We start from the raw sequence: 17,654 nt of genomic DNA on the forward strand, positions 1-17,654 counted from the left end.
GACTGTCTGTCAAGCACTGGCCACTGGCCCTATCTACGTGGATGATCCTTCCCAAAATGCCGAACCCAAACTGGGCGCTGATCCCTATACTTAGTATGTGCATATGGTGTCAGGAAAATCAGACTGGCCAGGTAAGCAGCACATGGGTAAAGAAGTTGCCAAATCAGTCGACTACAGGTTACACCAAGGAAGAGCCAAACTGATTTTCCCTGTGTTTTTGCATTTTTTTCTGGCATTTTTGCTTTTGAGTAGAAATTGCATTTTGGCCTCTTTGGCGTTTTTTTCAAAATTTGTTGGCTACCCCAAAAAAAGTAGGGATGGAAAAAAAAATATTTAACAAAATGTTTATTTTTTATAATGAAATTAATTAATTTTTAAACAGGGACCAATTTATGTGGGCAGCAGGGAACTTAAAATGTAGCCGACAATAAAAAAAAATGTGCAGGATTTTCTGTTGCAGATTTCAATGAAAACTAAATGACTGAGCGCAGCTTCTAATCGGCAGTAACAAATCCTGCGCATCAAACCCGCGCAGGATCCTGTATGTGTGAACGTACCCTTAAAAATGTATAAACATTTTGTTAAAAAAAAAAAAAAGTTTCGTTAAATACAGTTTTTTCAATCACTACTGTATCTTTTTTTTTTTTAAATGGTATCCTACAAAATTTTCATTAAAGAGGTATCTCCATCCCTTTTTTGGATCGCTAAAGTCCAAAAACGAATAAAAACCATCTTCAAAGAGTTAAAACTCACCTGGCATTTTCCTTTACATTTATTCACTTCCATAGACTTCTATGGGAGAAAAATGCCAAGATTTTCCCGAAAAAACGCCAAAGTCTCAACAAGAGGTCATTTTAGAAAAACTGCCAAGAAGCCAAAAATAGCTGAAAAACACCAAACTGAAAAGCGCCAAGTGGATCTGGCATTTTGCAGTTTCCCATTGACTTGCAGCTAAATTCTGGCAACAGTGTTTTTCCACCAAAAAAATGCCATGTGGCAGAATGGGCGTTTTTATTGACATTTTTGAAGAAAAGAAAAAAAAAAGTGGTAACCTAGCCTAAAGGAAATATGTACAACTATGGGCAACACGGCACTGTAGTTCAGCACACTTACCTCTCCATTGGCCAGTGACAAATTGCTCCAACACCAAAGAGAAGTGATCATCATGAACAACGCAGGATAACTGGGCACTGTATGGAGGAGGAGCACTATAACTGGGCACTGAATGGAGGAGGAGCACTATACCTGGGCACTGTATGGAGGAGGAGCACTATAACTGGGCACTGTATGGAGGAGGAGCACTATGACTGGGCACTGTATGGAGGAGAACTATGACTGGGCACTGTATGGAGGAGGAGCACTATAACTGGGCACTGTATGGAGGAGGAGCACTATAAATGGGCACTGTATGGAGGAGGAGCACTATAACTGGGCACTCTATGGAGGAGGAGCACTATAACTGGGCACTGTATGGAGGAGGAGCACTATAAATGGGCACTGTATGGAGGAGGAGCACTATAAATGGGCACTGTTTGGAGGAGGAGCACTATGACTGGGCACTGTATGGAGGAGGAGCACTATGACTGGGCACTGTATGGAGGAGGAGCACTATGACTGGGCACTGTATGGAGGAGGAGCACTATAACTGGGCACTGTATGGAGGAGCACTATAACTGCGTACTATATGGAGAAGAACTATAACTGGGCACTGTATGGAGGAGAACTATAACTGGGTACTGTATGGAGGAGCACTATAACTGGGCACTGTATGGAGGAGAACTATGACTGGGCACTGTATGGAAGAGAACTATAACTGGGCACTGTATGGAGGAGAACTATAACTGGGCACTGTATGGAGGAGAACTATGACTGGACACTGTATGGAGGAGCACTATAACTGGGCACTGTATGGAGGAGAACTATGACTGGGCACTGTATGGAAGAGAACTATAACTGGGCACTGTATGGAGGAGCACTATAACTGGGCACTGTATGGAGGAGCACTATAACTGCGTACTATATGGAGAAGAACTATAACTGGGCACTGTATGGAGGAGAACTATAACTGGGCACTGTATGGAGGAGCACTATAACTGGGCACTGTATGGAGGAGAACTATAACTGGGCACTGTATGGAGGAGAACTATAACTGGGCACTGTATGGAGGAGAACTATGACTGGGCACTGTATGGAGGAGAACTATGACTGGGCACTGTATGGAAGAGAACTATAACTGGGCACTGTATGGAGGAGAACTATAACTGGGCACTGTATGGAGGAGAACTATGACTGGGCACTGTATGGAGGAAAACTATGACTGGGCACTGTATGGAGGAGAACTATGACTGGGCACTGTATGGAGGAAAACTATGACTGGGCACTGTATGGAGGAGCACTATAACTGGGTACTGTATGGAGGAGAACTATAACTGGGCACTGTATGGAGGAGGACTATAACTGGGCACTGTATGGAGGAGAACTATGACTGGGCACTGTATGGAAGAGAACTATAACTGGGCACTGTATGGAGGAGAACTATAACTGGGCACTGTATGGAGGAGAACTATGACTGGGCACTGTATGGAGGAGAACTATGACTGGACACTGTATGGAGGAGAACTATGACTGGGCACTGTATGGAGGAGAACTATGACTGGGCACTGTATGGAGGAGAACTATGACTGGGCACTGTATGGAGGAGAACAATGACTGGGCACTGTATGGAGGAGAACTATGACTGGACACTGTATGGAGGAGAACTATGACTGGGCACTGTATGGAGGAGAACTATGACTGGGCACTGTATGGAGGAGAACTATGACTGGGCACTGTATGGAGGAGAACTATAACTGGGCACTGTATGGAGGAGAACTATGACTGGGCACTGTATGGAGGAGAACTATGACTGGACACTGTATGGAGGAGATCTATGACTGGGCACTTTATGGAGGAGAACTATGACTGGACACTGTATGGAGGAGAACTATGACTGGGCACTGTATGGAGGAGAACTATAACTGGGCACTGTATGGAGGAGAACTATGACTGGGCACTGTATGGAGGAGAACTATGACTGGACACTGTATGGAGGAGAACTATGACTGGGCACTTTATGGAGGAGAACTATGACTGGGCACTGTATGGAGGAGCACTATAACTAGGTACTGTATGGAGGAGCACTATAACTGGGCACTGTATGGAGGAGCACTATAACTGGGTACTGTATGGAGGAGAACTATGACTGGGCACTGTATGGAAGAGAACTATAACTGGCACTGTATGGAGGAGAACTATGACTGGGCTCTGTGTGGAAGAGAACTATAACTGGGCACTGTATGGAGGAGAACTATGACTGGGCACTGTATGGAAGAGAACTATAACTGGGCACTGTATGGAGGAGAACTATAACTGGGCACTGTATGGAGGAGAACTATAACTGGGCACTGTATGGAGGAGAACTATGACTGGGCACTGTATGGAGGAGGAGCACTATAACTGGGCACTATATGGAGGAGAACTACGACTGGGCACTGTATGGAGGAGAACTATGACTGGGCACTGTATGGAGGAGAACTATGACTGGGCACTGTATGGAGGAGAACTATGACTGGGCACTGTATGGAGGAGAACTATGACTGGGCACTGTATGGAGGAGGACTATAACTGGGCACTGTATGGAGGAGGACTATAACTGGGCACTGTATGGAGGAAAACTATGACTGGGCACTCTATGGAGGAGCACTATAACTGGGCACTGTATGGAGGAGGAGCACTATAACTGGGCACTGTATGGAGGAACACTATAACTGGGCACTGTATGGAGGAGAACTATAACTGGGCACTATATGGAGGCATGCTCTGTTTAGTATCTCTATGGTAAGCTTTGTGTATAGAGGTATTATTAGGTGTTATGTTTCGGTAGATACTGTACATTGGGCATTCTCTGGTGAGTAATGTGTATATAGACACAAACCTGTGTGTATGGTTGGGGGTCGGGAGAGATTGGTGTCGGCTTTCTAATGTCTTTGGTGTTTAAGGCCGTGTTCACACGTTCAGGTTTTTTATTGCAATTAGTAAACACAAAGAAGGGATCTGCAAACAAGAGAAGTCTCAGTTCTTCCTCTATATCTATCGTCCATTAATCATATGTTTCCCGATGTTTTAATTGCAATAATTAAATACAAAGGAAAAAATCATAAATGGACGATACATATAGAGGAAAGACTGCGACCTCTCCTGTTTTCAGATCCCTTCCTGACTTTTTATTTACTTATTGCTATTAAAACCCAAATGTGTGAACACGGCCTAAGGAATTGGAATTTCTGCTATTCCAAACTGTGTATTTTCGCAGGTTTGCAGAATTTGAGCGGAAATTGAGCGGAATTTCTGTGCTTTCAAAACACAGGTTCCTCTCGAATTCCTCTGTGTGAATGGGACAGTGGAATCCCCATTGTAGATAATGACCCTGATTTACAATTGTAAACCCAATATGTTTTTTCGGGTTGTGCACCAGATTTTGGTGCATTGCGCCAGAAATTATGTCTGTGCCAGAATTTGCGCCAGAATTGAAAAAAAAAAACACTAACTCTCAATTTTACTGAAAAAAAAAACAGGAAAAGGGGTGTGGTCATCAGGAAACGGGGCGTGTCCCAACATTTTCACAAAAAACCAACATATGTACTAAAGTTTCCACAAAAAACGTAGTGGATTTGAGCTGAGGAAAACCCGACAGATCAGAGCAGGTGTAAAAAAAAAAATTTAAAAAAATAAGCAAAATTTTGGGAAACCTTAGTAAATATTGTGGGAAAAAATTGTAGGGAATTAAAACCCACAAAGAAAACTACACAACACTCTTAGTAAATCAGGGCCATTGTGCACTAAAATTTGCGGAATTTCAGAGCAGAATTTTTATGGCGGAATTCAGCTCGGAGGTTCATATGAACATAGCCTGAGGCCATTCTGCACAGAGATTCCGGAGCAGCAGAGTCCCGTTGAACTCAGCAGGACAGGACGATCACATCGGGTGTCAGTAGTGATACCCGCTGTGATGTGTCCTTTAGCAGGCACTACTACTCCCAACATGGAGTACACTCTGCCCCATTCTGGGAGCTGTAGTAACTGCATTAATAGACAGATCGCAACGAGTGTAACTTCTGACACCCTCTGCGATTTGTCTATTAATGCAGGTACTACAGCTCCCAGCATGGGGCAGAGTGTACTCCATGTTGGGAGTAGTAGTACTTGTAGTTAACCTCTTCAGGACACAGGGCGTATGGATACGCCCTGCATTCCGAGTCCTTAAGGACCGAGGGCGTATCCATACGCCCGTGGGAAATCCGGTCCCCACCGCTAACCAGTTGGGGACCGGAGCCGGATGCCTGCTGAAATCATTCAGTAGGCACCCTGGCACATCACCCAGGGGGGTCCTGAGAACCCCCCCCCCCCCCCCCCATGTCGGCGATCGGAGAAAATCGCATGTCAATTCAGACATGCGATTTTCTCCAATTCCGGGCTGATCGGGTCTCTGGTGAACCGATCACTAGTGTTGCTCACGAATATTCGCAATTCGAATATTATTCGCGAATATCGCATATTCGCGAATTCGCGAATTTCGCGAATATAGCGCTATATATTCGTAATTACGAATATTCGTTTTTTTTTTTTTCACAGTACACATCACAGTGATCACCCCTCTCTGCTTCCAGCTTGTGTGGTGTAAAGAAGGCTCTAATACTACTGTGTGAGACTGGCGTGCGAAAATTCGCATATGCGAAAATTAGCATATGCAAATTTTCGCATATGCGAGCTTTCGCGTGTGTTAATTTTGTATATGCTAATATTCACATATGTTAATTTTCACATACACGTATTTTCGCATATGCGAAAATAAAACGAGGATATAACGAATATGCGAATATTCGCGAATATATGACGAATATTCGTCCATATATTCGCGAATATTCGCGAATTCGAATATGGCCTATGCCGCTCAACACTACCGATCACCCAGAAAATAAGGCTGATCGGAGTTGTCAGCAACAGCCCCGATCAGCCTAAAGGATAGGAGTGAGGTCGCAAAGCTGCGATCTCCTCCCATCCCCTGGCATTAGTCAGGATCGACAGTGGGGGGGGGGGGGGGGGGGGTGGAATTGAAAGTGAAAGTAAATCGATCTCTACTGTGGCAACCACTAGGGGGGCCTAACTGCAACTCCCAGCATGCCCAGACAGCCAAAGGGCATGGGCATGCTGGGAGTTGTAGTTTTGCAACATCTGGAGGGTCACAGTCGGGAGACCACTGTTACAGTGGTGCCCAAACAGTAGCCCTCCAGATGTTGCCAAACTACAACTCTCAGCATGCCTCAACTGCCCAGGCATGCTGGGAGTTGTAGTTCTGTAACATCTGTCCCTTCAGATTTAGCAATTTTCATGACATTTTTGAAAATTGCTGCTCTCCTTTTTCAAAAAGCAAAAATATGTCCATTTTATGATGCCAACATAAAGTGGACATATTGTGTTTGTGAAGAAAAATTTTATTTATTTGGAATATCCATTTTCCTTACAAGTAGAGAGCTTCAAAGTTAGAAAACTGCTAAATTTTCAAAATTTTCATGAAATTTGGGGATTTTTCACCAAAAAAGGATGCAATTAACGCCGAAAATGTACCACCAAAATAAAGTAGAATATGTCAAGAAAAAAAATTCTCAGAATCAGAATATTCGGTAAAAGCGTTTTCGCGTTATTAATTCGTAAAGTGATGGTGGTCAGAATTGCGAAAAAGGGCTGCGTCCTTAAGGTGAAAAAGGGCTGCGTCCTTAAGGGGTTAAGGAAAGATCACTGCGGGTATCACTCCTGACAGCCGCTGCAATCCTCCTGTATAATGTATAGATGCGGCAGCCGCTCTCCTATGGTCCCCTGCATGGCCGTATATATAAACATATTCTCATTTCTCACAGAGAGCTGTGATTGGCTGAAACCATCTGACCAATCACAGCTCTGCGGGAAATATGAATATGTGTATATATACGTCAGTGCAGGGGACCAGAGAAGAGAGGTCGGGCCGCATCTATACATTATACAAGAGGATCGCAATGGGCAATCTGTCAATTAGTACAAGTAACTACTACTCCCATCATGGAACAGTGTGTTCCATGCTGGGAGTAGTAGTACTACCTAAAAAAATGTTGTTTTTTTAAAAAAGTGAAAAACACGCACACACACTACATTTTTAGTATTGTCGGCTACATTTTTAGCGCTTTACCCGCTCACATGAATTGATCCCTGTTTAAAAATGAATAAACATTTCGTAATAAAAAAGATATATTTCGTTAGGTACGATTTTTTCCATCACTACTGTATCTTTTTTATAAGTTTTTTTAATGGTACCCTACGAAATTTTTATAAAAAAAAGGTATCTCCATAATTTTTTTGGATCGCTAAAGTCCCAAAAAGTATAAAAAAAAACGCCTGCAAAAACGCAAAATTTAAAACCAACATGGCGTTTTTCTTGGCGTTTTTGCTCTCCCATAGACTTCTATGGGAAGAAAATGCCCCGATTTCAGGGCTAAAAACGCCAAACTAGGATTTGCAGAGCGTTTTGAAAATCCAGCCTTTGAGCCAGAAATTGCTGAAAAACGCCAAAAGGATAAAAAAAAACGCCAAACTGAAAAATGGCAAGTGAATCTGGCATTTTGCAGTTTACCATTGACTTGCAGCTAACATCTGGACGCGGCGTTTTTTCACTGAAAAAACACCGTGCGGGAAAATTGGCGTTTTTGACGGCGTTTTTGCACAAAAAACCTAAGTGGCGTTCCAGCTTAAAGGGGTTATCTAGAATTAGAAACACATAATTGCTTTCTTCCAAAGAAAAAACAGTGCCCCACCCGTCCTCAGGTTGTTTGCGGTATTATAATTAACTCCTTTCACTACAATGGTACTGAGATGCAATACCACACACAAACTGAGGACAGGAGTGGCGCTGTTTCTGGTTCTGTTTTTTCTAATCTTGGATATAACCAATAGGCACAATGGCTTCTCTAACACCAAATCCCTGATGTGATCTTTCAATTGTAACGTATAAGGGATGGGGGATTCTATAGTTGTCCCTTCTATGCGAGCAGCAGAATTAATTTTCAGAATGTATCATTTTCCTACATTGTATAGTACAGTGGTCTCCAACCTGCGGACCTCCAGATGTTGCAAAACTACAACTCCCAGCATGCCCGGACAGCCAACGGCTGTCCGGGCATGCTGGGAGTTGTAGTTTTGCAACATCAGGAGGTCCGCAGGTTGAAGACCCCTGGTATAGTAGATTATAACCAACTGTATTCATTACTAGTTTATTTTATTTATTTACATAGTTTATTATTTATTACTAGTTATTTATATTTATTCTTTTTATTTCTTAGTTTTGTATCCAGAAACACAAAAATAATGTAAATATAAATAAATAAAATTGGTAAACAAATAAAATAAAAATGCATAGAAAGAGAATAGATGAGCGAATTTACAGTAAATTCGATTCGTCACGAACTTCTCGGCTCGGCAGTTGATGACTTATCCTGCATAAATTAGTTCAGCTTTCCGGTGCTCCGGTGGGCTGTAAAAGGTGGATACAGTCCTAGGAAAGAGTCTCCTAGGACTGTATCCACCTTTTCCAGCCCACGGGAGCACCTGAAAGCCGAACTTATTTATGCAGGATAAGTCATCAACTGCCGAGCCGAGAAGTTCGTGACGAATCGAATTTACTGTAAATTCGCTCCTCTCGAATAGAAAGCTCTGGGCTTGTGCAGTCACTGGCTGTTGCATTGTCCCTGCAGAGTTCCTTGCAAGACAGCAGAAGCAGCGGGGTGTGTGCAAACAGCAGCTTACACTAGTGTTTACTGTCGCTTAGGCAACAAGACACATAGGAGGAGCAGCTGTGGCGCCTGAAACCTCCAGGATGAGGATCACCTACCTGACCTATTATATCTCCTACAAGATCCTGCACTATAGACTCCAGTGATCGCAGACGGATCAGCACTACAACTACCAGCATCCTGCAAGTCCTGATATCAGCTCCAGGGGGGTCCAGGAACTGCATGTAAGTAAATACAATGGATACAATGTATCAGACGGCCCCCATTGTGTCTCTTTGTTTTGCTTTGTTCTAAGAAGAGCACAAACAACACTGATACTTTGTAACTTTGCGGTTCTACCGGACACTTTTACATCACGTTGAGGTTTTTGGGAACGGACGGTATAAAGAATATTAAAAACGTATAGTTATAGGGCAGAAAATGGACATAAGAGAACAATGGCCTAGAGGGGGATTATAGGGGGATGAAGGGTCCCGAAGAAAGCGACTGCCTATGGGGGAGGGGTTCATAGTGAAAGGGAAAGGCTGACACAGTCCAGACTGAGAAGATTTTGCTACATTAAGGTAGTGTTTCCTAACCAGGGTGCCTCCAGCTGTTGCAAAACTACAACTCCCAGCATGTCCGGACAGCCGCGGGTAACTAGTTTAATTTGTATAAAAAACGTCTCTTTTTTGGGTTGTGTTTTTTTTTTTTTTTTTTGGGATAAGTCCTTCCTTTACATTTCCCATTCCTTTGAAATACACTTCTTAAAGGGGTACTCCAGCCCTAAGACATCTTATCCCCTATCCAAAGGATAGGGGATAAGATGTCTGACCTCTGGGGGTCCCGCCGCGGAGTACCGCCACAATCTTGCATTCGGCACCAATCTCTTTGAGCTGCACGCCGCAATGCCAACTCACAAACTGCCGGGTGCCGACCACGGGGCCGGAGTATCGTGACATCCGAGTATCGTGACATCTGCCCCCGTGTAACGTCAAGCCCCGCCCCCGCTATGCAAGTCTATGGGAGGGGGCGTGACGTCCGTCACGCCCCCTCCCATAGACTTGCATAGTGGGGGCGGGGCTTGACATCACACAGGGGCGGAGTCGTTATGTAACGATACTCCAATGTCACGATACTCCAGCCCCGTGGTCGGCACCCGGCAGTTTGTGAGTTGGCATCGCGGCGCGCAGCTCAAAGAGGTGGGTGCCGAATGCAAGATTACGGCGGTACTCCGTGGCGGGACCCCCATCCTTTGGATAGGGGAGGAGATGTCTTAGGGCTGGAGTACCCCTTTAAAGGGATACTCCGCCCACAGATATCTTATCCCCTATCCAAAGTATAGGGGATAAGATGTCTGATCGTGGGGGTCTTGCTGCTGGGAACCCCTGTGATCTCCATGAATGGAGGGGGTGGGGCGTGATGTCACGTCTCCCGCTGTTGCAACCCAGCATTACTGTTTAGAATGCAGCGTGCTGCACGGAGATTGAAGGGGGCGGGACCCCCGCGATCAGACATCTTATTCCCTATACTTTGGATAGGGGATAAGGTATCTGTGGGCCGAGTACCCCATTAAAGTAAAAGATGACATATATTATTATTATTAAATATTATTATTATCATTACTATTATTATTAATTATCTTGTTACTTACCCGCACAGCTCTTTCTTGTTGCCGCTCATTTGAATAAAATGAAGATTTTATTGTCCAAAACTACAACAAAGAATGTAGATTTGGTTCTTGTTCATAAGAGGATGAGAGCAAAACAGTATCACGGGAACTCCATCCCCTTGATCCCACTTATTGTGGGGGATTTACTGTGTACGGCGCTTTGGTACGCCGTGTATGTGTAAAGCTCCGCCCATTTTAAGTTCGCTGGATTTTCCAAGAGTATTGTTGTTAACAATATTGGATTTACTGTAACTACTATGGAGGTGGTGTATATTTCTGCGACTTTAGGTGTCGCAAGTCGGCCCTTAAAGGGGTCCTCTACTGGAAAACTTTTTATTTTATTTTTTTAAATCAACTGGTGCCAGAAAGTTAAACAGATTTGTAAATTACTTCTATTAAAAAATGTTTTATCCTTCCAGTACTTATTAGCTGCTGAATACTACAGAGGAAATTATTTTCTTTTTGGAACACAGTGCTCTCTGCTGACATCTCTGTCCATTTTAGGAACTGTCCAGAGCAGCATATGTTTGCTATGGGGATTTTCTCCAACTCTGGACAGTTCTTAAAATGGACAGAGATGTCAGCAGAGAGCACTGTGCTTGTGATTTCAGCAGAGAGCTCTGTGTTCCAAAAAGAAAACAATTTCCTCTGTAGTATTCAGCAGCTAATAAGTACTGGAAGGATTAAGATTTTTTTTTAATAGAAGTAATTTACAAATCTGTTTAACTTTCTGGCCCCAGTTTATAAAAAAAAAAAAAAAAGTTTTCCACCGGAGTACCCCTTTAACCCCTTAAGGACGCAGGACGTAAATGTACGTCCTGGTGAGGTGGTACTTAACGCACCAGGACGTACATTTACGTCCTAAGCATAACCGCGGGCATCGGAGCGATGCCCGTGTCATGCGCGGCTGATCCCGGCTGCTGATCGCAGCCAGGGACCCGCCGGCAATGGCCGACGCCCGGGATCTCGCGGGCGTCCGCCATTAACCCCTCAGGTGCCGGGATCAATACAGATCCCGGCATCTGCGGCAGTTCGCGATTTAAATGAACGATCGGATCGCCCGCAGCGCTGCTGCGGGGATCCGATCATTCATAACGCCGCACGGAGGTCCCCTCTCCTTCCTCCGTGCGGCTCCCGGCGTCTCCTGCTCTGGTCTGTGATCGAGCAGACCAGAGCAGATGACCGATAATACTGATCTGTTCTATGTCCTATACATAGAACAGATCAGTATTAGCAATCATGGTATTGCTATGAATAGTCCCCTATGGGGACTATTCAAGTGTAAAAAAAAAATGTAAAAGTAAAAAAAAAGTGAAAAATCCCCTCCCCCAATAAAAAAGTAAAACGTCCGTTTTTTCCTATTTTACCCCCAAAAAGCGTAAAAAACATTTTTTATAGACATATTTGGTATCGCCGCGTGCGTAAATGTCCGATCTATTAAAATAAAATGTTAATGATCCCGTACGGTGAACGGCGTGAACGAAAAAAAATAAAAAAAGTCCAAAATTCCTACTTTTTTAATACATTTTATTTAAAAAAAATTATAAAAAATGTATTAAAAGTTTTTTATATGCAAATGTGGCATCAAAAAAAAGTACAGATCATGGCGCAAAAAATGAGCCCCCATACCGCCACTTATACGGACAAATAAAAAAGTTAGAGGTCATCAAAATAAAGGGATTATAAACGTACTAATTTGGTTAAAAAGTTTGTGATTTTTTTTAAGCGCAACAATAATATAAAAGTATATAATAATGGGTATCATTTTAATCGTATTGACCCTCAGAATAAAGAACACACGTCATTTTTACCATAAATTGTACGGCGTGAAAACAAAACCTTCCAAAATTAGCAAAATTGCGTTTTTCGTTTTAATTTCCCCACAAAAATAGTGTTTTTTGATTGCGCCATACATTTTATGATATAATGAGTGATGTCATTACAAAGGACAACTGGTCGCGCAAAAAACAAGCCCTCATACTAGTCTGTGGATGAAAATATAAAAGAGTTATGATTTTTAGAAGGCGAGGAGGAAAAAATGAAAACGTAAAAATGTAATTGTCTGAGTCCTTAAGGCCAAAATGGGCTGAGTCCTTAAGGGGTTAAGTGAGGATGGTGTGCAGGGGCCTCCATGCAAAGCTGAGCCCTTTCTGCCTCCTGCCCTCCCCCTTTGCATGGTTTAGTGTCTCAGCCCCAGATTCCAGTTGTTTAGTGTCCCAGCCCTTGGTACCCAGGGTTTTAGTGTCCCAGTTTCTGGTGTTCAGTGGTTTAGTGCCCAGTACTTTGTATCCCGTGGCTAAGTGTCCTAGTCCTTGTAGTTCACTGATTTAAAGGAGTACTGCTGCTTTAAACAGCGCAATCTCCTGTATGGGGCCCCGACTCTGCCGCAGCTCTCCCCGTGCATGATACTGCGGCCGACACGCCCCCTCTATGTATCTCTATGGGAAAGGCGGAGTTTCAGCATTCGTGCACCCCCCCCCCCCTCTCATAGAGCTTCATTAAGGGGGCGTGTCTGTGGACCTCTTAGTGAGGTCGACATCATTGGCATTAGTCGCGCAGAGCTGGGTCCCCATACAGGAAATCGCAGGGGATCGCAGCAGTCAGACACTTGATCAGACACTTATGCCCTATCCTGAGAATAGGACATACGTTCTCTAAGGCTGCAGTATTCCTTTAAAGGGTTAGTCCAGCGAAAAAAACATATCCCCTATTCACAGGATAGGGGATACGTGTCTGATCGCGGGGCTCTGACCACTGGAACCCTCCACGATCTCCTGCTCCGTACCCCAGCTTTCTGACAGGAGCGGGTGCTGCAGACGGCATGTTCTCCATTCATTTCTATGGGAGAGACAAAGAGACGCGAGTGCTGTACTTGGGCATCACCGATACTGCCATAGACATGAATGGACCGTCTGTAGCACATGCTCCTCTCAGAGAGCCAGGGAGCTGGGTAGGAGACCGTGTGGAGTCCTTGCGGTCTGACCGACCCCCCATTCCCACACGATCGGACACGTCTCCCCCACCCTGTGGATAGGGGATACATTCGTTTTGCCAGACTAACCCTTTAATGTCACAGTTCCTGGTGTCCAGTTATCTCTATGTGCCCCATGTCTATTGGCTCTGTTTTTCAATCCCTAATGGTTGATGAACCTAGAGGAGCTAACAGGGCATGAACTGTGCCCAAGATGTTAGATGTGTTGGGGTGCCAGGGTTACAGCTTTACCCTGCTTTCCAGCACCCAATCCCTGGTGCCCAGATATTAGCAGCCCAAGCCCTATGTCCATAGAAACATAGAATGTGTCAGCAGATAAGAACCATTTGGCCCATCTAGTCTGCCCAATAATCTGAATCTTATGAATAGTCCCAGACCCTATCTTATATGGAGGATAGCCTTATGCTTATCCCTATCTTATATGAAGGATAGCCTTATGCTTATCCCTATCTTATATGGAGGATAGCCTTATGCTTATCCCTATCTTATATGGAGGATAGCCTTATGCTTATCCCATGCATGTTTAAACTCCACTGTATTTGCAGCGACCACTTCTGCAGGAAGGCTATTCCATGCATCCACTACTCTCTCAGTAAAGTGATACTTCCTGATATTACTGCAGAAACCTTCCCCTCTAATTTATAACTATGTCCTCTTGTGGTAGTTTTTCTTCTTTTGAATCTCCTCTCCTCCTTTATTGTGTCGATTCCCTTTATGTATATAAAGTCTCTATCATCTCCCTCTGTCTCTTCTTTCTTCTATACATGTTAAGGTCCTTTAACCTTTCCTGGTAAGTTTTATCCTGCAATCCATGTACTAGTTTAGTATCTTCTCTGAACTCTCTCTAGAATATCTATATCCTTCTGGAGATACGGCCTCAAGTACTGCGCACAATATTCCAAGTGAGGTCTCACCAGTGTTCTGTACATCATCATGAGAACTTTCTACTGCTTATACCTCTCCCTATACACCCATGAGCACTTCTCTCTTTCTACTGCTTATACCTCTCCCTATACACCCATGAGCACTTCTCTCTTTCTACTGCTTATACCTCTCCCTATACACCCATGAGCACTTCTCTCTTTCTACTGCTTATACCTCTCCCTATACACCCATGAGCACTTCTCTCTACTGCTTATACCTCTCCCTATACATCCATGAGCACTTCACTCTTTCTACTGCTTATACCTCTCCCTATACACCCATGAGCACTTCTCTCTTTCTACTGCTTATACCTCTCCATATACACCCATGAGCACTTCTCCCTTTCTACTGCTTATACCTCTCCCTATACATCCAAGCATTCTGCTGGCATTTCCTGCTGCTCTATTACATTTTCTTCCTACCTATTAGTCTTCTGGAATAATTACTCCTAAATCCCTTTCGTCAGATACTGAGGTCAGGACTGTGTCAAATATTCTATATTCTGCCCGAGGGTTTTTACGCCCCAGGTGCTTTATCTTTCACTTATCCACATTAAATGTCAGCTGTGAGCATTCTGTTAATAAAATACTTCTGAACCCATTATAGTAACATTATATATCATTAGGAAACTGTATATTATATGCTGGAGGTGCAGACTGTCCCCGCACTTGATTTCTCCTGGTATAATTCTGGTATCCTGTATTAGACAGTGGAGCCCTTTTTTTTTTAAGTCTTCATTTGTGGTATATAGGATCGGGACAAGTGACTTATTTTGGCTTTCTTTCTAGAATTAGGTTTAATGTCAGACGATGAAGCCATGTTTCAAGACATTTGCTTAGCCACCAAGGAATAAAGATGTCCGGTCAAGACGTCCCCAGTCGACTGTGCCGTGAAGCCCACCAGCATCTTCTGAATGATGAACATTTCTTGGCATCAGCGTTCTATATGGCGGCTTTTAGCTGTAATGCGCCCATTGCCCTTCAGAGAGTAAAATCTCTAGACGATGGGCAGTACCGTTCTGTAACTACAACTCTAGAGAAATGGTGCCTAGGAGAAAGCCAGATACCAAAAATCAAATGTGACGGCATGGCCATCGTCTCGCTGAACCCAGGGATAGCAGCCGTCTTCCTCTCTACGCTCTATCCTAATAACTTTCCTGCTTCCTTGTTCAAGATGCGCACATTCCTAAAAAGTGGGCGCTATGAAGACGTGGTGATGAGATGTAATGCCTTACTGAACACACACCCACAGCACTCGTTAGAACTTCAGTTGACCAGAGGTCTTGCCTGGATCCTGTCTCAAACTCATTCCAGAAATGGGGTTATTGATTATGTCCAAGTTTTTACAAAGTACAAGGAGGAAGCGAAGCAATACATCTGTACTAAGCAAAGAGACCACCTGCCCCAGGTCATAAATGCCTTCCATAGCTACATCTCGTCTTACGAGAACAATAACATGGAAGGCAATGGAAATGTCTTCCTTCATGACTGTTATAACTTTCTTGTTGCCTTGGCTCCCGATGACCTTCAGATATGTAAATCCCAAGCTGCTCATCTCTTTGAGGAATGTAAGTTTGAGGAGTGTATAGCTGTATATTCAAGGGCCATTGAGGCCTTGTCGTTGGAGACTAAACTTAAGGAGGAGAAGATTTCTTTGTTATTGGTGGACCGTGCAGCGGCCTACTACTCTTTAGGCTGCCGGACCAAAGAAATGGTGCAGGACTTAGCTGAGGCCTTCAGAATCAGCCCTGGCCATGCCAGGAGACGGTTCATGGACATCTTCTCCAGTGCAGACATGGCTAGAGTAATGGAACGTTCCAAGACCTGCATCGAAACAGAGTTTGGAGACTTCAGGGAAGCCATACGAGCTCGGACGGAGTTGAGGACTGACACCGGTACGGAACTTCTCTTACCAATCATACAGGCTCTGGAGTTTTTAATCCAATGCTCTACAGAAAGTAGACGGGAGATGAACGTGTGTCTTGCAGACTGCAAACTCCTTACTAGAGACTTCCGCACCTGTCTCGATATTTGCAACCAGTTGATCAACTCGGAGACAAAGACTTATCAAAACACGTTATACGTCTTAAGAGGCTTTTGTCACTTTCACAGTAATGAACATCAGCCGGCCCTAAAAGACTTTCAGAAGATTATAGAGGACGAGATGCCGCATCCTTCTAGTTGTGTGAGGGCCCTCTGTGGGAGAGGACTTATCCGGATGGTACGTGGAAGCACCTATCTGACCGCCCTGGACTATGTTACTGCCTGTAAGCTCAAGCTTGATGAAACGTTACTGACAATAAAAACCTATGTGCCCTGGAACCAAAGAGGCCTTCTATACAAGGTCCTACAGGAGGAAGGTGAGAAGATGCTGCACATGAAGCCCAGTACCAAAGAACATGGATCATCAAACAAAACTAATACTGAGGAGCATGACGAAGACTCCTCCGAAGAATGGTAAGGACCAATTAGGTATAAATATATGATACATATTTTATCTTTTGCTCTTAAAATTAAATAAAGAATTGATATAAATATATGATACATATATTTATAGAGGTGCACCAGGCCAAGCTATCTGATGGGACTTAAAGGGGTACTCCGGTGGAAAACTTTTTTTTTTTTTTTTTTTTAAATCAACTGATGCCAGAAAGGTAAACAGATTTGTAAATTACTTCTATTAAAAAATCTTAAAACTTCCAGTACTTATTAGCTGCTGAATACTACAGAGCAAATTCTTTTCTTTTTGGAACACAGAGCTCTCTGCTGAATCACGAGCACAGTGCTCTCTGTCCATTTTAAGAAATGTCCAGAGTAGGAGAAAATCCCCATAGCAAAGATATACTGCTCTGGACAGTTCCTAAAATGGACAGAGGTGTCAGCAGAGAGCACTGTGCTTGTGATGTCAGCAGAGAGCGCTGTGTTCCAAAAAGAAAAGCATTTCCTCTGTAGTATTCAGCAGCTAATAAGTACTGTAAGGATTAAAAAAATTTAATAGATGTAATTTACAAATCTGTTTAACTTTCTGGCACCAGTTGATGTAAAAAAAAGAAAGTTTTCCTCCGGAGTGCCCCTTTAAAGTTCTTACTTAATGTACAGAGGATGCGACAAACAATGAATTGAAAAGAGGAATTCACAAACCTGTTTCAGACATTTTTTCATTTATTTCTTGTTTTTAATTTTCCATTTTTCCAGCTTTATAGCATATATTCCATTAGGTAGGAGTACAGAGC

At 43.5% G+C, this 17,654-nt stretch overlaps 1 protein-coding gene across 1 annotated transcript in view; it reads left to right on the top strand.

Annotated features, from left to right (window-relative positions):
* Nucleotides 1–8,918: 8,918 nt before the first annotated feature.
* TTC34 (tetratricopeptide repeat domain 34) overlaps nucleotides 8,919–17,654 on the top strand; it is an 86,764-nt gene continuing 78,028 nt past the window's right edge. The window contains exons 1-2 of the mRNA XM_056544303.1: nucleotides 8,919–9,079; nucleotides 15,211–16,878. Coding sequence (XP_056400278.1) covers nucleotides 15,278–16,878 — 1,601 coding nt within the window. The 5' untranslated portion in view covers nucleotides 8,919–9,079; nucleotides 15,211–15,277. The remainder of the gene's footprint in view (nucleotides 9,080–15,210; nucleotides 16,879–17,654) is intronic.

Source organism: Hyla sarda, chromosome 10 (assembly GCF_029499605.1).
Source record: "Hyla sarda isolate aHylSar1 chromosome 10, aHylSar1.hap1, whole genome shotgun sequence".
In the NCBI taxonomy this organism is placed as follows: Eukaryota; Metazoa; Chordata; class Amphibia; order Anura; family Hylidae; genus Hyla; species Hyla sarda.